Here is a 19,990-nt window from a genome sequence, read left to right as displayed (position 1 = left end):
TGTGTGTGTGTGTGTGTGTGTGTGTGTGTGTGTGTGTGTGTGTGTGCGCGCGTGTGTGTGTGTGAGAGAGACACTGTAGATTTGCATGCACTCAGTGAGGAACCGTTCTTGTAAAAGCCACAATCAAAGTGCTGGATATTTATTTTTGGTTGTTTTCATTTGTTCAGTATTAACAAATAGTTCCAAACAAGAGATCTGATTGGTCAACTGAACATTTGGAACAAATCATCATGACATCACATCCTGCTCATCACTAGAAACATCACTCCACCTTCACAATGTGAATATAGAATTAGAATAGAATATAATTTAATATAATATAATAACAATAATAATAATATAATCTGTAATATAATGTAGTTTCTACAATAATGTAGTCTATTAAATGAATGAAATGGGTCTCTTTTGGTCCTTTTTGGTCGCTCCGAGCACCCGTACCGTAACACCACGGATAGTCACGCACTTACAGTCCTAGAGGAGGCTAGCTGGACCGGTTTGGTTTGAACACATGACACGGTGCTAAAATGTTAAAACACATGAGAACATGGATATCTTTGTTCATCAGATATCTTTGTTCATCAGATATCTTTGTTCATCGGATATCTTTGTTCATCGGATATCTTTGTTCATCAGATATCTTTGTTCATCAGATATCTTTGTTCATCAGATATCTTTGTTCTTCAGATATCTTTGTTCATTAGATATCTTTGTTCATCAGATATCTTTGTTCCAACCAGACTGAGCTAGCTGAGCAGTTTAGTGTTTCTATGTTCTGTATTTATTCAGTTGGAGACTAGAAATCCTCTCTGTTGCTAGATGGTTGCTAAGGGTCGGGCTACGTACTGGACTAGTAAACATTGCGTCTACCAATTGATTGTTTTCCAAGTGTTAGTTATACTCCAGTTGCCACGGAAACAGAGATCGCACAAACAAAAGGTTTTATCATTTGAGAGTGAATTGCTCCACAATATGAACACATTTAGATTACATATTTTTAGTTGCTAACTTGTATAATCACAATATTACGCTTCAGTTTACGGACCGACGCGCTCGCTGCTTTTTGTTGATGTTCTCCAGGTGAATTATTATCTGTAATATTACCTGTGAAATCTGACTTGATTGAAACTCCTGGCCGACCATCGCAGCGAAAACACTTTCTTTTCCGTTGCAAGCAGCGATCAGCTCAGGAAGTCCATCTATCGGCCCGCTGAAGCCCCCCACGTCGCTCCTCCCCTTCCTGTTCGTCCACTTCCTGTGCAGTGATTGAAGAGGAAGGCAGAGCGTCTTAAGGCAGCATCCAAACAAATCCTAGCGTGTTTACTCCTGCTGGGTTCCAACAGCAGGTCTGTGCTCCTCCATCAATTCTCTCTCACTGTCCTTATTAAGTGTGCACAAAGTCATCGACACTGTAGGAAACAGGCCTTAAAAATCTATAAGGGGCGTTAACTGAAAACCTATACAGTGGGCTTTTACCATGAACTCACTTTAAAGAAGTGTGGAAGGACGGCAGAATGTCACCGATGATGTTTGTTTCATGGCTGAAGTCCTGATTGTTCTGATAACAGCAACACTTTGAGGCTATGAAAGCTTTAATTTAGCTGCTCATACAATAATAAACAATGGAGAACATGTTCTCTGGTTCTGGCCAATGAGCAAGCAGCAGTGACATCATCGTTGGTTTGTGAACGTTATGAATCCTCCAGTTCAGATTCTGTCCGTCACCATCTTGCTCGTTCGGAGCGGTTTGGAGCAGGAAGTGACCATATTTGGACGAGCTGGGGGAGGAGCCAGCGGTGGATCTGACTGATCTGATTGGAAACCTGACGATACTATGTCCCGCCCACCGATAGCTGTAACCTGACTGCACCACAGGCCTGTCAATCAAACAGACACGCCCCCAAAAACAGGTCTTCTTGAATCTTCTTTTCTAATGAATGAGGGATTATTTTCAGATGGACCTCCAGAAAACTAAGAAGAAGGAGTGACTTTAGCTAACAACACCGAGATAACTGATGGACACATTTTATTCACTTTGGATTTGATGAGAGAAGTTGAATGGGAGTCTATGGAGCCTGAGGCTTTTTGGAGCCGACCTCCAGTGGCACTCGTTGGTATTGCAGCTTAACACAGTTCTGCATCGGCCTCATTCACGGACCTGTAAGCTACAAACACTTTTATACAGTGGGTACGGAAAGTATTCAGACCCCTTTACATTTTTCACTCTGTTTCATTGCAGCCATTTACTAAAATCAAAAAAGTTCATTTTATTTCTCATTAATGTACACTCAGCACCCCATCTTGACAGAAAAAAACAGAAATGTAGAAATTTGTGCAAATTTATTAAAAAAGAAAAACTGAAATATCACATGGTCATAAGTATTCAGACCCTTTGCTCAGTATTGAGTAGAAGCACCCTTTTGAGCTCGTACAGCCATGAGTCTTCTTGGGAATGATGCAACAAGCTTTTCACACCTGGATTTGGGGATCCTCTGCCATTCTTCCTTGCAGATCCTCTCCAGTTCCATCAGGTTGGATGGTGAACGTTGGTGGACAGCCATTTTCAGGTCTCTCCAGAGATGCTCAATTGGGTTTAGGTCAGGGCTCTGGCTGGGCCAGTCAAGAATGGTCACAGAGTTGTTCCGAAGCCACTCCTTTGTTATTTTAGCTGTGTGCTTAGGGTCATTGTCTTGTTGGAAGGTGAACCTTCGGCCCAGTCTGAGGTCCAGAGCACTCTGGAAGAGGTTTTCTTCCAGGATATCTCTGTACTTGGCCGCATTCATCTTTCCTTCAATTGCAACCGGTCGTCCTGTCCCTGCAGCTGAAAAACACCCCCATAGCATGATGCTGCCACCACCATGTTTCACTGTTGGGATTGTATTGGGCAGGTGATGAGCAGTGCCTGGTTTTCTCCACACATACCGCTTAGAATTAACGCCAACAAGTTCAATCTTGGTCTCATCAGACCAGAGAATCTTATTTCTCATAGTCGGGGAGTCCTTCATGTGTTTTTTGTCAAACTCTATGCGGGCTTTCATATGTCTTGCACTGAGGAGAGGCTTCCGTCGGGCCACTCTGCCATAAAGCCCCGACTGGTGGAGGGCTGCAGTGATAGTTGACTTTGTGGAACTTTCTCCCATCTCCCTACTGCATCTCTGGAGCTCAGCCACAGTGATCTTTGGGTTCTTCTTTACCTTTCTCACCAAGGCTCTTCTCCCACGATTGCTCAGTTTGGCTGGACGGCCAGGTCTAGGAAGAGTTCTGGTCGTCCCAAACTTCTTCCATTTAAGGATTATGGAGGCCACTGTGCTCTTAGGAACCTTGAGCGCTGCAGAAATTATTTTGTAACCTTGGCCAGATCTGTGCCTTGCCACAATTCTGTCTCTGAGCTCCTTGGACAGTTCCTTCAACCTCATGATTCTCATTTGCTCTGACATGCACTGTGAGCTGTAAGGTCTTATATAGACAGGTGTGTGCTTTTCCTAATCAAGTCCAATCAGTTTAATTAAACACAGCTGGACTCCAATGAAGGAGTAGAACCATCTCAAGGAGGATCAGAAGAAATGGACAGCATGTGAGTTAAATATGAGTGTCACAGCAAAAGGTCTGAATACTTATGACCATGTGATATTTCAGTTTTTCTTTTTTAATAAATTTGCACAAATTTCTACATTTCTGTTTTTTTCTGTCAAGATGGGGTGCTGAGTGTACATTAATGAGAAATAAAATGAACTTTTTTGATTTTAGCAAATGGCTGCAATGAAACAAAGAGTGAAAAATGTAAAGGGGTCTGAATACTTTCTGTACCCACTGTATATTCTAAGTACAGCAGGGAGAACACGGCAGATTAACTGTTAGAGTAACTAATGATGTTGTGTTATTCAAGCTGCAGGGAGACTGGGATCTTTTCACCTGAACAGGTAGAGGTCTTGTTGATCCACGTGTGGGAGTGTCAGTAAGGAGGAGTCGTGCAGCCAGCGGCCCTGAACGATCATCTGCACCAGGTTACAGATACTGATAGCCGTAACCAGCCAGCCTTCGTTAGCAGCTACATCCAGCATAGCCTGAAGGGGAAACGGAGGAAGTTACAGTAACAATATTAACAATAATAATAAGTTCCAAAGCGCTTTAAATACAGACAGTGAATCAATAAAAACCCAGTCAACAAAAGGCAAGTCTAAAATAGTGTGTTGTGACGAGTGAGTTGTGTGTTGGCGTCCTTGATCTCCTCTGAGGGCTCAAGCAGAAAACGCCCGGTCACTTTTGGTTTTCAGGTTTGTTGGAGGCATTGACCTACCAGAGGATCTCAGGTTGCATGTCGGCTCGTCAGGAAGTCAGCTATATATCCAGGTGCCGGCCCCCTGCGAGCTTTATAAGTGATCATTCAAATTTTAAAATCTATTCTAACGAGCCGATGAAGTGATTTTAAAACGGGTGTAATGTGTTCTCTCCTGTTGGACCTGGTTATGAGTCTGGCTGCTGCATTTTGAATGAGTTGAAGTTTGTTTATGTTAAACTGTGTCAGGCAGGAGGACAGAGCGTTGCAGTAATCTAACCGGGATGAGATGAAAGCATGAAATACTGATTCTGGGTTGTTGGGGGATAGAAATGATCTGATTTTTGCAATTTTCCTGACTTGAAAAAGGAACGATTGGACAACAGAGTTGATGTGCTGGTTGAAGCTGAGCTGGTTGTCAAAGATCCCACCGAGGTTTCTGCAGGAGGAAGTAATGTTAGCTGAGAGGGAACTGAGATGGGAGGAAATATAATTGTGGGATAAGTCTGGATGATAATTTCAGATTTTTCTAAATTTAACTGAAGAAAGTTTGATGCCATCCAGCTTTTCATTTGTGCAATGGACCTGTGGAGGTTGTTTAGTTGGTTAGTGTGGTTGTTGCAAAGGAGAAATATAGTTGTGTATCATCGGCGTAGAAATGGATGTCGATGCCATCTTATCCTCAGTCGGCCAAAATACAATGTTTGGAGCTCAGTTTATCTGATGGTAGCAGCAACATGAATTACATTAAAGGAGAAGTGTGTGAGACTGCAGAACGCAACCAACTAAACACCCCTCCCCCTCCAAGTGTGTCAGAGAATCTGTGTTTGGTTTGTCCCTTCTGGGCTCCTGTAGAAACATAACGGTGCCAAACGAAGCTCCACCTCATGTAGATATGAAGGACTCAACACAACTATTCTGAGTTTCAGGTGATTGCAAACAAACAGAAATAAAATTATTAATATTATATCCTTCAGTGTTGTAGGTGAAATGTAGAAAACAGAAAATAAACACATTTCCTGATCCACTTCCTGCTTTCCCTTCACCCCTCTGCAGGGTTGGAGGTTGCTGAACACAGATGCCCTCGAACAAACTTTTATTAATCTTAAAGTCATTTCTTGAGAGTCACTGCGACTCTCGTTGCACCAAGGAGGCTCTGCAGAGGTAATCAAAATGCTAATGCAGCACAAATTAAAGGAGGGATTTACATTTCACAGTAGCTGCTTGAGAAAATTAACAGTGGAATATGTCTGAAGTCACAGCAGCAACAGGTTTAATTGATGAGACTCAGCATGTTCACCCAAATTAAAGGACTGGATGGGACGTGACAGGGAGCTGTTTACAAATGGAAAGGACTTCAAAAAACATGACCCAACAAATCAGCAACCATCAGCGACGTCATCGTTGGTTTGTGAACGTTATGAAGCCTCCAGTTCAGATTCTGTCCGTCACCATCTTGCTAGTTCGGAGCGGTTTGGAGCAGGAAGTGACCATATTTGGACGAGCTGGGGGAGGAGCCAGCGGTGGATCTGACTGGAAACCTTACGATACTACGTCCCGCCCACCGATAGCTGTAACCTGACTGCACGAAAGGCCTGTCAATCAAACAGACACGCCCCCAAAACCAGGTCTTCTTGAATCTTCTTTTCTAATGAATGAGGGATTATTTTCAGATGGACCTCCAGAAAACTAATAAGAAGGAGTGACTTTAGCTAACAACACCGAGATAACTGATGGACACATTTTATTCACTTTGGATTTGATGAGAGAAGTTGAATGGGAGTCTATGGAGCCGGAGGCTTTTTGGAGCCGACCTCTAGTGGCACTCGGTGGTATTGCAGCTTAAGGCACTTCCGCTACGTCCACTTTTATATACAGTCTATGGACCCAACCTGAAACTCCAGATGATTTTGTCGACCTGGATCGGGAAAGGTCCCATTTAATTGCAGAGGGTCTTGATTCTGTCAATACGTCTGTGATCTCACAGGATCCACACGGTTCACCAGGAACTTCAATCACATGTTGCTTCAAATCCAAACAGGAACATTGTTGGAAGGTTTAAAGGAGGACGTGAAATCAAACTAACTGAGATATGATTAATCAACCAACCCAGCAGAAAGAACTGTGAGCATCTTGGAGATAAATAAGAATGTAAACATCTACTGTGTCTACAAAACAGTACTGTATATCAGTGCATTATCAGTGGTTAGCACTGTCACCTCACAGCAAAAAAAGGTTCCGGGTTCGAATCCTGTCCTGGGCCTTTCTGTGCGGAGTTTGCATGTTCTCCCTGTGCTTGCGTGGGTTCTCTCCGGGTTCTCCGGCTTCCTCCCATCACCCAAAAACATGCACCTCAGGTCAGGTTACCTGGCGCCGCGCTAGTGGCAGCCTGCTGCAGCAGCTCCCCCCTGAGAGCCCCCCTGCTGTAGTGAAGACATTTCCCCTCGGGGATTAATAAAGTGTATAAAATCTAAAAAAAAAAAATCTATAGGTCTGTATTGTAGTGATTCATTAACGAGAGAGTCTATTCGAAGAAGAGTACAAGATCAGTATGTGTCAATTTAAATGTCAGACTGATATGTTCACTGCACGTATTCTGTAAGTATCAATAAAAATATAACATTTGTTCAGTAAAAACAACCGTAAAGAAACTAAAGAGCAGAAGTACTTCAGTAAACGGTAGCAGCAGGACACCAGAGAAGTAACCACATCCATGAGCCATGCAGAATCACTGCCAGATACCCAGCATGGAAAATCACAAGCACATGTACGCAGCACACATAGCAACAGCCCTCCTGAGCTGTGGAGAACGGCTTACAGACGCCCAGACAGGATCCCAACTTCAAACAGGACTCACAATGAAACTAAATAAACAGCATCCACACATCCCACTGAGGTTAAATGACCTGCACGCTCCATCTGATCCATAAACTCAGACGGCTGCTGTCAGTGTCACCGACTCAATGATCACTTCAGCAGGTGCAGAGTTTTCTGTTGTTTAAAACCTGCTCAGCTTCTCCATATGAACGCTGAGCTGCAGACGACGAGGATCCTCCCGCTTCCATCTTTCCTCTGAGCATCATGTTATTTATGAGATGGATCAGCAGGTTCAACTACAAATCACCAACATTCCCCCTATTCTCTGTTTTATCTACAGCACAGCAGTGCCTCACAACATGTGCTCCCTTTTCATGTGCAGCACATAATTCAAACCTATTAGTTATACAACCCTGTTTCTAAAAGAGTTGGACGCTGTGTGAAATGTGAAGAAAAACAGAATGGGATCATTTGCAAATCACATGAACCAATATTTAATTAAAATCAGACCAAAGACAACATATGAAATGTTGCAATGGAGAAATGATTATTGTTTTATGAAAAATATATGCTCATTTTGAATTTGATGGCAGCAATGCATCTCAAAAAAGTTGGGACAGGAACAACAAAAGACTGGAAAAAAACTGGCGTTTCCAGGAAAGGTTGCGTAAAGCTAAAAAAGGAACATCTCACAACTAATTAGGTTACCATGGTAACAGAACAGTAATATTGTGGGGTATAAAAAAAAAAGTTTTAGAGAGACAGAGTCTCTCAGCAGTGAAGATGGGGAGAGGTTCACCACTCTGAAAGACTGTGTTGGAAAATAGTTCAACAATCTAAGAATAATGTTCCTCAACGTAAAACTACAAAGAATTAGTGGATTTCATCGTCTACGGTTCATAATATCATTAAAAGATTCAGAGAATCTGGAGAAATCTCTGAACACAAGGGACAAGGCTGGAAACCAATATTGGATGGTGGTGATCTTCGGGCCCTCAGGCAGCACTGCATTAAAAACACACTATTCTGGAGTGGAAATCACTGCATGGGCTCAGGAACACTTGTGGAAACCATCGTCTGTGAACACAGTTCATCGCTGCGTCCACAAATGCAGGTTAAAACTCTCCAAAGAAGAAACCAGATAGAAACATGATCCAGAAACACCGCCGCCTTCTCTGGACCGAGATCATTGAAGATGGACTGAGGTGAAGTGGAAAACTGTTCTGTGGTCTGATGGATCACAATCTGAGATTCTGTTTGGAAATCATGGACGCTGCATCCTCCAGGTTAAAGAGGAGAGGGACCATCCAGCTTGTTATCAGCTCAGTTCTAAAGCCAGCATCTGTGATGGTACAGGGATGCATTAGTGCACATGGCATGGGTAGCTTGTACATCTGGAAGGAAGCATTAATGCTGAATGATATATTCAGGTTTTGGAGCAACATATGCTGCCATCCAGACAACGTCTCTTTCAGGGAAGGTCTTGTTTATTTCAGCAGAACAACATCCAACCACATTCTGCACGTATTCCAACAGCATGGTTCTCTAGTAGAAGAGTCCGCTGATAAACTGGCCTCCTGCAGTCCAGACCTGTCAATCATCGAAAACCTCTGGCATGAAAAATACAACAAAGGAAACCCTGAACTGTTGAGCAGCTGAAATCCTCTATCAGTCAAGAATGGGACCACATTTCACTTTCAAAACTCCAGAAACTGTTTCCCTCAGTTCCCAAACGTTTACAGTGTTGTTAAAAGAAGAGCTGATGCAGCTCAGTGGTGAACATGATCCTGTCACAACTTTATTGAGACGTGTTGCCGCCATCAAATTCAAAATGAGCAAATATTTTCTTTTAAAACAATAACATTTCTCAGTTTCAACATTTGATATGATGTCTTTAGTTTATTTCCCATTAAATATGGGTTTACATGGTTTCAAATCATCACAATCTGTTTTTATTTACATTTTAAACAGCGTCCCAACTTTGGATTTGTATATTCTCTCCAACCATTTCCATCACATTGCTATCATTAAATGACTCAGCTGTTATTAAAGTGAACATTTAGTGTTTATGCTTCTTGATTTTATGATGCCACAAAGTCAACAGTGTATGATTGTACTCGCCTGTTATATAATTTCTACTGAGTAAATTAATTTTCATCTATTTTTATGTTTTGATTTTTTTACTAAATATTTACACTACTGTTATTAACAGTTATAACTAACTTATTTTAATATCAGTGATTATTTAATTTTGAAAACTATAAAGTTCACTTAAATTATTGACGTGAGAAACATTTTTACCTGAGATTCAAACGACAGTACGACATCAGAGAACACTCATCTCCATGTTGGTTTGTCAAATACAAAGTTCAAGACAAGTTGTATTGCACCTGTAAGTAGTGATGCTGCTGAGCCTGTAGTCAATCCTTCATGGAATTATAATCTGGATATAATCTGGAAGTATTAATCAATTTAACCAGTGTTTTGTAAACTGATTTACTGACCTGCATGTGAGAAAATAAAACTCACACAAACTGGTGCCGATTCAAACTTTCACAGTTTACATACTCTGACTTTCACCTGCAGTCACCTTCCTGTTCTCACATGTGCAGCCAGTCAGTTCAGAGCATGTTTTGTCTCTATCATCAATATGAGTACAGATAATAACTATAATAATAACTCAGATTAATGACTCAGTTATCAGAGTGAACTGTACCTGACAGATGCGGATGGCGTTGTCCAGCACCGTCTTGGTGTCGGTTGTGTAGTCGCTGCAGGGCAGCTGGGCGTGGCAGAAGTGGGCCTGCAGCAGCAGGTGGGTCTTGGTGTGTGCGCTGTCGAAGGAGTGAGGGTTGACCTGCAGGGGGAGCTGCTGAGCCAGCTGGCTGTTCAGCTGGTCCTCATTGTGTCTGACGGGCAGCTCTGCGTACTCCTCCGCATCCTGAAAGAGATCAAAAGTGAAACTACAGGTCTGCAGCCTGCTGCGGTCCAACCCGTTAAACGTGAGCATCTGCACAGAGGTGCCCCCCCCCCCCTTCCCCCCATGAAAACCCTTCCCCCACACACACACACACACACACACACACACACACACACACACACACACACACACACACACACACACACACACACACACACACACACACACACACACCACACCTGGTGATCCAAACCTGGAGGTCCTGCTTCAGCTGATATCTTGAATACTTTAAATTCTCTGACCCAGATTTCTGTTAAACATTGAATTGCAAAGACAGAGAGAACACAGAGGGAGAGAGGGACACTGGGACAGAGGGAGCGAGGGACACTGGGAGAGAGGGACACATGGACAGAGGGAGCGAGGGACACTGGGAGAGAGGGACATATGGACAGAGGGACACTGGGAGAGAGAGACACATGGACAGAGGGACACTGGAAGAGAGGGACACATGGACAGAGGGATACTGGGAGAGAGGGACAAAGGGAGAGAGGGACACATGGACAGAGGGTTACTGGGAGAGAGGGACAGAGGGAGAGAGGGACGCTGGGAGAGAGGAACATATGGACAGAGGGATACTGGGACAGAGAGGGACACTGGGACGGTGATGATGGTCCATCAGTTTGTTAGAGATGCGCAGACACGCACGGCTCCTCTCCTCTAATTCACTCCAGTTCAACTTTGGCTAATGTAGTCCCATCAACAGGCCGTGCTGGAGGCATTTGTCACCCCCCCACCCCCCACCCTCCGCTCCATCCATCACCAACCACAGCCAGAGTTTCAGAGCTGGGACCAGAGGGTGGGGGTGGGGGTGGTGGTGGGTTCTCTGAATGATTTATCTCTCAGTGCCATTGTGTCAGCATATGGATGTTCTGCAGAGAGACTATAGATTCTTAAACAGGCATCATAACTCAAAACTCCTCACTGCTCACAGAAGAGGAGGAGGAGACACAGGAAGAGGAGGAAGGAGCTGTGAAGAAAAAGAAACAGTCTGGAGCTGCAAATAATCACTTTGGACTAGTTCTAGTCATGTTTCACAATTAAAAAAGATAAATAAAATGACTTGAAATAATTTGTTTTAAATAAATAATGTAAATTTTAATACATTTTTGGTATATTTTGGGTGTATATTTAGTGTGGGTTGTATTTATATTTTATTCCTAATTGTACAAATGGGGAGATTCACGTGGACTGATTTAAATCAAAGCTCCACAGCTGGATTTGAACTGTGGACACGTGAGTAAAATGTCTGAAACCTCTGAGAACGCACTGCAGACCCACTCTGATGGGGTAGAGAGGTCAGAGGTCAGACAGCTTGGAAACCAGCTGACCAGCTTTATTTGGAGGTAAATCTGAACGTGAGCACTTCCATGATTTCTGTTAAAATACCAAATTTCGAGGGAAAGCTAAACTTCTTCAAGACTTCAGAGTCACGGCCGACGTGTAATTCTTTTCAGGGTCTGATGCTGAAAATATTCACAGGCAGCAAGAACGGTGACAACAAGCTTCCGTACCAGAGCCGGAAAAACAGCACGACAGAAAAAAATGGCCACAAAAATGTTAATAAGCATCGATGAGATGTTGAGTTAAATTTCAGAAGGAACATCTCTGAAGTTTCCAGGAAAGCAGAACTTTTTAGTGTAATTAACCCTTTAAAAACACACCTATTTTTTTAGTCTTCTGCTTGAAAATTGCAAAGAGTATATCTCTGCAACCACAATAAAAAAATACAAATATTTTTTAATAATAAAGGGAACACTTGTGAGATTTGTTCAGATGTGTAAATATCAGTATATATGTCCATATTTTAATAATAGTTTAGTCCCTGGCCCCCAATTGGGGGCCTTTAGGGCTGAAAGGGTTAAACTGACTGAAAAACTGCAGCAAATGCACATTACTGTATTTAATATTTTAACTCTATTTTATGCATTTGATATATTTTCAAATGTTCCTTTATATCTGTATTTATGTAAAACGCTGCATGTCATTTTCTCACCGAAGCACTTTGAGCTGCATTTCTTGGATGAAACGGGCTGAACAAATAAAGTTTGTAATTATGGTGGTTATTATTATTATTATTAATAAGTAGAGGCTGGGAACACTGAAACAGGGAGGTTGTGATGATGTTTACAGTCTCCTTTCGGCTTCGTTTCGCTGAGTCATCGGTTTATTTCCAGCCTGTTTGACCCTCATGTTTCTTGTCAGACATCCGTTGGGCTCAGAAGTCAGTTTTTACCCTGATGAGAGGAACTTTATTGGTTTTAAAGCTACGAATATCTGAGATGCTTCGTAGCACCACTTGTTGTCTCTCTGTGTCACCATCACGTCGTCTTCTCCTCGGTGATCCTGAGTATGTATTTGATGTTTTATGAGGTTTGAGGTACTATGATTTCCCTGGCAGAACAGAAGAGGACAAACAGCAGCGAACCAAACAAAGTGTGTGTGAGAGTTGTCGCGGCGCTCAGCGTGAAGAACCAGTGAGGAAAGAGGAAGTGGGAGGCGGTGGCGGAGGAGAGGTGCGGGTGCTGCTCATTAGCGGCCAAGTTGCAGCAATTAGGGCGAACTGAAGGATCATGCCTTGTAGCTGACGGAGGGGGAGTGGAGGGGGTGGGGGGGCAACCGGCCTATTGTATCGCAGCTCATCGGGGAGGGAGGCCTCCCGGCTCGGCATGCTTTAGGGTGCTTCCAGCTCCATGTGTGTGAAGCCGAGGGATGTTAACTGTCTCAAAGTAGCCTCTCCTCCATATGTTAGCATCGTTATTCAGCCACTGAACACATGGAGCCGACGCACAACTGTGTGTTGAAAACACAACGCAACAATACCGGCCCAAGAAGAAACACAGAGGTGATCAGTAACTGTCGAGGGGGGAGTTAGACTGGATAACAGACAAATTCACTCACAGGAAGAAAAGTATTGTCCCCAGAAATCAGTCACTTCTGTTCATTGTTCCAACAGCAAAATATTCTGCCAACACCTGATGAGTATTAATCTGCCGCTGAAAATAGACCCACCCATGAACACTCTTCCTGTTTGAGCAACTTTGACAAAAAATACTTTCAATAGAAAGTGTTTAAATCAGCAGTCATGATGACACACACATCATATGTATTTATATACACATATATATATATATATATATATATATATATATATATATATATACACACACACATTCAGATCTCATGAATGAAGAGAGTTAATGAACAGAGGTGCTAATTTGACAGGAGGGAGTCAGGGTCTGTGTGTGTGTGTGTGTGTGTGTGTGTGTGTGTGTGTGTGTGTGTGTGTGTGTGTGTGTGTGTGTGTGTGTGTGTGTGTGTGTGCAGGAACTCAAAGTCAGAAAGAGAAGATAGCGAGGTCTGTCTTGAGGAGAGGAAAGGTCTCCTTAAGAATCCAACTTTTCTGTAAAGACATCCTGATGACACATACTGAAGGTACTAAAGATGAAACACTGTGTAACAGTGTGTAACAGTGTGTTTTTGTGTGTAATAGTGTGTTATAGTGTTTAACAGTGTGTTATAGTGTGTAACAGTGTGTTATAGTGCATAACTGTTATAGTGTGTGACAGTGTGCTAGTGTGTTACAGTGTGTAACAGAGCGTTATAGTGTGTAACTGTTATAGTGTGTTACTGTGTGTAACAGTGTGTTACAGTGTTGCTGACTGCAGTGTGTAACAGTGTTACAGTGTGTAACTGTGTTGTTGTGACTGCAGTGTGTAATAGTGTGTAACTGTGACTGCGGTGTTTAACAGTGTGTTACAGTGGGTAACAGTTTTACAGTGTGTAACATTGTGTTACAGTGTGTAACCGTGTGTAACTGTGTTGCTGTGACTGCATTGTGTAACTGTGTTACAGTGGTTAACTGTGTTACAGTGTGTAACTGTGTTGTTGTGACTACAGTGTGTAACTGTGTTACAGTGGGTAACAGCGTGTAACTGTTATAGTGTGTTATATTGTGTTATAGTGTGTACTAGTGTGTTACAGTGTGTAACCGTGTGTAACTGTGTTGCTGTGACTGCATTGTGTAACTGTGTTACAGTGGTTAACTGTGTTACAGTGTGTAACTGTGTTGTTGTGACTACAGTGTGTAACTGTGTTACAGTGGGTAACAGCGTGTAACTGTTATAGTGTGTTATATTGTGTTATAGTGTGTACTAGTGTGTAATCGTGTGCTACAGTGTGTAACAGCGTGTTACAGTGTTACATTGTGTAATAGTGTGTAACTGTTAGTGTGTAACAGTGTGTTATAGTGTGCTATAGTGTGTAATAGTGTTTAACTGTTACAGTGTGTTGGTGTGTGTTGTAGTATGTAAAAGTGTTTTATAGTGTAAAAGTGTGTAATTGTTTTAGTGTGTAACTGTGTTAGTGTGCAGCAGTGTGTTATAGTGTTTAACAGTGTGAAACAGTGCGTTACAGTGTTACAATATGTAACAGTGTGTTAGTGTGTAACTGTGTTCCAGTGTGTAACTGTGTTCCAGTTGTGTTGAAATGTTCCAGTGTGCAACAGTGTGTAACTGCAGTGTGTAACAGTGTGTTACAGTGGGTAACAGTGTTAGCGTGTAACTGTGTTCCAGTGTGTAACTGTGTTCCAGTGTGTTAAAATGTTACAGTGTTACAGTGTGCAACTCTGTTGCTGTGACTGCAGTGTGTAACTGTTAGTGTTACAATGTAACTGCATTGCTGTGACTGCAGTGTGTAACAGTGTTACAGTGTGTAACTGTGTTCCAGTTGTGTTACAATGTTAGTGTGTAACTGTGTTACAGTGTGCAACAGTGTGTAACTGTGTTGCTGTGACTGCAGTGTGTTACAGTGTGTAACTGTTTTGCTGTGACTGCAGTGTGTTACAGTGTGTTAGTGTGTAACTGTTTTGCTGTGACTGCAGTGTATAACAGCGTGTTACAATGTGTAACATTGTAAAAGTGTCTTAGTGTGTTTCAGTGTTCCAGTGTGTAACAGTGTTACAAAGTTACAGTGCGTAACTGTGTTCCAGTGTGTTACAATGTTAGTGTGTAACAGTGTGTTACAGTGTGTAACTGTGTTGATGTAACTGCAGTGCGTAACAGTGTCTAATAGTGTGTAACTGTGACTGCAGTGTTTAACAGCGTGTTACAGTGGGTAACAGTTTCAGAGTGTGTAACAGTGTGTTACAGTGGGTAACAGTGTTACAGTGTGTAACAGTGTGCAACTGTTGCCGTGACTGCAGTGTGTAACAGTGTGTTACAGTGTGTAACAGCGTGTTAAGTGTGTAACAGTGTTGCTGTGGCTGCAGTGTGTAACTGTGTTACAGTGGGTAACAGTGTTAGCCTGTAACTGTGTTCCAGTGTGTAACTGTGTTCCAGTTGTGTTACAATGTTACAGTGTGTAACAGTGTGTAACTGTGTTCCAGTTGTGTTACAACGTTACAGTGTGTAACAGTGTGCAACTGTGTTAGTGTGTAACAGTGTTGCTGTGACTTCAGCGTGTAACAGTGTTACAGTGTGTAACTGTTTTGCTGTGACTGCAGTGTGTAACAGTGTGTTACAGTGGGTAACAGTGTGTAACTGTGTTGCTGTGACTGCAGTGTGTGTCCTTCTGCCTTTAATGAATTAATGTACTGAATTATTACTGAGCGTCCCTCAAATCTCATCCCTCTTCTGCCTTTTGTTTCTGAAGTGATTTGTACATTTGTCTTTTTCATTACAACTTTGTTTCTGAAAACGTTGGGACGCGGTGTAAAATGTTAATAAAGACAAAATGCAATGATTTGCAAATCTCATGAACCCATATGCAGCACAGTGGTAAAAATCAACCTGCCCCAACGCTTTTGAGACGTGTTGTTGCCATCAAATTAATTTCTTAAAATGTTTAATAAAACATTAAAATTTTTCAGTTTCAACGTTTGTTACGTTGTCTTTGGTCTATTTTCAATTAAATATGAGTTCATGAGATTTGTAAATCACGATATTTTGTTTTTATTTACATTTTACACAGTGTCCCAACTTTTCGTTTGTTAAAATTTAAGCTCTTTGATGAAAGCTATTTGTTGAAGCTCAAGCAACACAACAATCCTGAGATTACATCATCAAGCCATCTGGCCTGGACCTGGTAGAGAGTGTGTGGCTGCCTCCCTTTTGTTTCAGTCCACACATGTTCTTGGTAACAATGAGTCCTGGTTTCTGTATGAAGTCCAACATGGACAGCTGATTATTTATTCTTTAATAAGAAGTTGCTGTATTCACAAATAGATAAAACAAAATATATATATAAAAAGATGTAAATAGTGAGAATACAGTCACATTTAAGTTTGTAATGTTGGTGAAAAGATGATAAAGGTATGATGATGAGACAGAAACCATCAGAGTGGATCTTCCATACAGGAAGTGTTACTGCAGAGCCTAAGAAACCTCCGCTCACACACACACACACACACACACACACACACACACACACACACACACACACACACACACACACACACACACACACACACACGTTTTACAGATGTCTGATGTCTCAGCGTACCAGGACAGAACACCAGCAGCTGAGTGTGACACTCACCGAGAGAACGGAGAGCAGCTCGTGGACGGGAAGCTCCGCCCTCAGACGCTCCTTAAAGGTGCGGATGGTCTGATGCCTCAGGTAGTAGTAGGAGGAGATCCGACCGTATGTCAGTGGCTCGATGGTCTGATCGTCCTGCAGCATCAGAGGAGACAAAGATTGGATGGACACACACACACACACACACACACACACACACACACACACACACACACACACACACACACACACACACACACACACACACACACACACACACACACACCTCTTTGATTTCCATGCAGTAGGAACACTCCAGCTCCCTCAGACCTTTCTCCACCAGGCTGGACAGATATGTGTTGATGGACTCGTGGCTGACGTCCTCCAGACTGTAATAACTGAACAACACAACACGCTCTGTAAATATAACATGGAACATTTAGGACTTCATGGAGGTCAGAACTCCACATAAGGACTGAGGTCTTATAATCTTATCTATCTTATAAGACGTATAAACTGTGACATCTCAGGTGGAGAAAAGTATCCACATGGTAATAATTATAAATCATTCAGTGTGTCTGCTGCTGTGTGACGATGCAGGTGTCAAATAATAAACCGAGGCTTGTTATGTCCTGAGATTTGTTTGAGCAGCGTCACTGCAAGTGTTGGAGTTGTCAGTAATCAGCAGTGTTGTGATGATCAACACACGCTAACATGGAAGTCCCAGTTCGGCACTCGAAGAATGAACTATGACTGACCACTGCAGAAACACAGGGATCGTAACCTGATGAAGGAACCTCGTTAAATAGATCCGACACCAGCGGCCCGTCTCTCCGACGCTCTACTAGAACCGCCAGAACCGTGTTGTCGACCAGAGGAGCATCTCCAGCTGAGAGAGACCTCTTAATGAGAGTAACGAACGATATGTCGTCATCACTGCTGCTAATCAGAGCTCCTTCAGCTCCACCTGCTTCCTCTCCGTCACCGACCACATCCCGCTTTCATCCAAACATCAACACCAGAAGGAAGGAATACGAACTGGATTCGTTACGGAGTGGCTTCAATGTAAGAAGCAGTCCTTTGTAAATTATTCAAAAATTAATTATTATTGTTTATTTTCAGAAATATAAAATGTGTTTAATTTGCACTTGTTGTTATTCACTCAATATTTCTTAGAACTTATTGCCGGTAACTCAGAGCAGCTGAGGATAATAAAAAATAAAAGACGGAATGAAAACACAGTTTATAATGAAAATTAACGATCCTGTTTATTTGTGTTTTTGTGGTGTTTACATTGTCTTTTTACTTTGTTTACTGCTTTAGCTTATTTTAGCTGGTTAGTTATGTCCCAAGATTTGTTTTGTTGTTGTATTGATTAATATTCTTCATACAAAAAAAGCTTTATTTTCCTTAACTATATTAACTATCTACAAAGCATATATCACTTGAATTCCATTCATTATTAAAGAAGCAGAAAATTAAACAATCTTGATATGACTGACGTATTCAATAATCATGACATTATCTGAAGTACTACCTCTTAATAATAAAGTAATGAACACCATGTGACCAAACGCTGCTCATCCATCCATCCATCCATCCATCCAACCATCCAACCATCCAACCAACCAACCAACCAACCAACCAACCAACCAACATACAAGAAGCTTAACGAGAGTTTGAGAAGTGACCTGCAGTAATCTGTGTTGGAGTAAACTAACTGGATTTAATCAGCATATTCTGTTGTGTTCTTCTGGTGAGAACTTTATTGAGGACTACTTCTGCGTTTCCTCTCGCTCTGTTTGCAGAGAAATTAAAAATGAGATAAGTGTCTACCAGTGGCCCCACAGCTTTAACATACACCATTAGACAGACAGACAGACAGATAGATAGATAGATAGATAGATAGATAGATAGATAGATAGATAGATAGATAGATAGATAGATGGATAGATAATAGATAGATAGATAGATAGATAGATAATAGATAGATAGATAGATAGATAGATAGATAGATAGATAGATAGATAGATAGATAGATAGATAGATAGTTACTTCATTAATCCCCAAGGGGAAATTTTTTTCGCTACAGCAGCATTTATAGATACTGGAAAGAAATAAAATAACAGTAAAAAAAAATATTAAATATAAAAATGCACAGTATACACAATAAAATAGAATAAAATAAAATAATTAAATTAAAACTAACTAAACAATAGTGCAAAGTTTAATTTTTTTTTTATATTTAAACAACCAAGAAAAACAGACAACAGACAAGTGTTATATGTTGTGTGATTGATTTGGCCAGAGGTGAGTTATTGTGCAGTCTTATTGCAGTGGGCAGGAATGATCTCCTGTATCTGTCCTTGTGATTAATGCAGCAGAAAAGACACCGTGTGTGTTGAACTGTGTGTGAAGTCCAGATTGTGTTAGTACGACTAATGAAATCTAAAGAAACACCCTCCACTCAGCTGTAATAAACTGTATTCTTTATGTACTCTCGTGGGCGTATCACTGGTCCTCATGAACAGTCTGTTGGACCAGAAAGAAGAGATGATGTGACACTCTGTGATGTATTTAGTTCTCCTTCATTTGAAGAAACTGATCTCTGACAGTATTCATCTTCTTGTTGTCCGCTGTAACAGGTGAAGCTGTGGCTGTGTCGTTGCTGTTCGGACTCTGGCTGCTGCTGCTTATCGGTATGTTTAGGTGTTACTAACTGGATCTGCGATGCCTCTATAGTTTGCTTTAGAACCATTAAAACCATTTAAAATAAAAATAAATAAAAATAAAATAAAATAAAAAAGGGCGGCACGGTGGTGCAGTGGTTAGTTAGCATTGTTGCCTCACAGCAAAAAGGTTCTGGGTTCGAATCCGGTCCTGGGCCTTTCTGTGCGGAGGTTGCATGTTCTCCCTGTGTTTGCGTGGGTTCTCTCCGGGTTCTCCAGCTTCCTCCCATCATCCAAAAACATGCACCTCAAGTCAGGTTACCTGGCGCCGCGCTAGTGGCAGCCTGCTGCAGCAGCTCCCCCCTGAGAGCCCCCCTGCTGTAGTGAAGACATTTCCCCTCGGGGATTAATAGAGTGAAATAAAAAAAAACTAAAAAAAACTAGTGTGTTAATTTTCCTCTTTAATGTGGAATCAGAAGCTAACTTCAGCGTCCTGAGCTCAATGCTGTCGGAGATCTGCCTTTTAAAATAAATGAGCAGAAAGTATTGAGAGGGAACCAGAAGTAATCCTCAAAAAAGTTCTTTGTGACCCTTCAGGACACTAAGGCCTTGCCTCGCATTTCCCCTTATCGTTGGCTCCGACTGAGAGGAATCCGAGGAATCCTGGAGCTCCGTCTTGTTTGCCAACACCCAATAGCTGTGGTGGTTTTGTCGCTGGGTGTAAGAATCAGTGTAAAA

General features: G+C 41.9%; 1 protein-coding gene across 4 annotated transcripts in view; it reads right to left on the bottom strand.

Annotated features, from left to right (window-relative positions):
- The window catches only part of ascc3 (activating signal cointegrator 1 complex subunit 3), a 150,418-nt gene that overhangs the window by 3,761 nt on the left and 126,667 nt on the right, over positions 1-19,990 (bottom strand). For all 4 annotated transcript variants that reach the window (XM_069723596.1, XM_069723598.1, XM_069723600.1 and 1 more), the window contains exons 35-39: positions 16,870-16,981; positions 16,605-16,739; positions 9,807-10,031; positions 3,910-4,061; positions 1,102-1,252 (exon numbers count right to left, since the gene is read on the bottom strand). In XM_069723596.1, coding sequence (XP_069579697.1) covers positions 1,102-1,252; positions 3,910-4,061; positions 9,807-10,031; positions 16,605-16,739; positions 16,870-16,981 — 775 coding nt within the window. The remainder of the gene's footprint in view (positions 1-1,101; positions 1,253-3,909; positions 4,062-9,806; positions 10,032-16,604; positions 16,740-16,869; positions 16,982-19,990) is intronic.

This window comes from Brachyistius frenatus, unplaced genomic scaffold, assembly GCF_029030835.1.
Source record: "Brachyistius frenatus isolate BFR_SWC_R1_liver_20210118 unplaced genomic scaffold, ASM2903083v1 Contig_336, whole genome shotgun sequence".
In the NCBI taxonomy this organism is placed as follows: Eukaryota; Metazoa; Chordata; class Actinopteri; family Embiotocidae; genus Brachyistius; species Brachyistius frenatus.
Note: the sequence above shows the minus strand (reverse complement) of the source record. Positions and strands in the feature narration are given on the sequence as shown.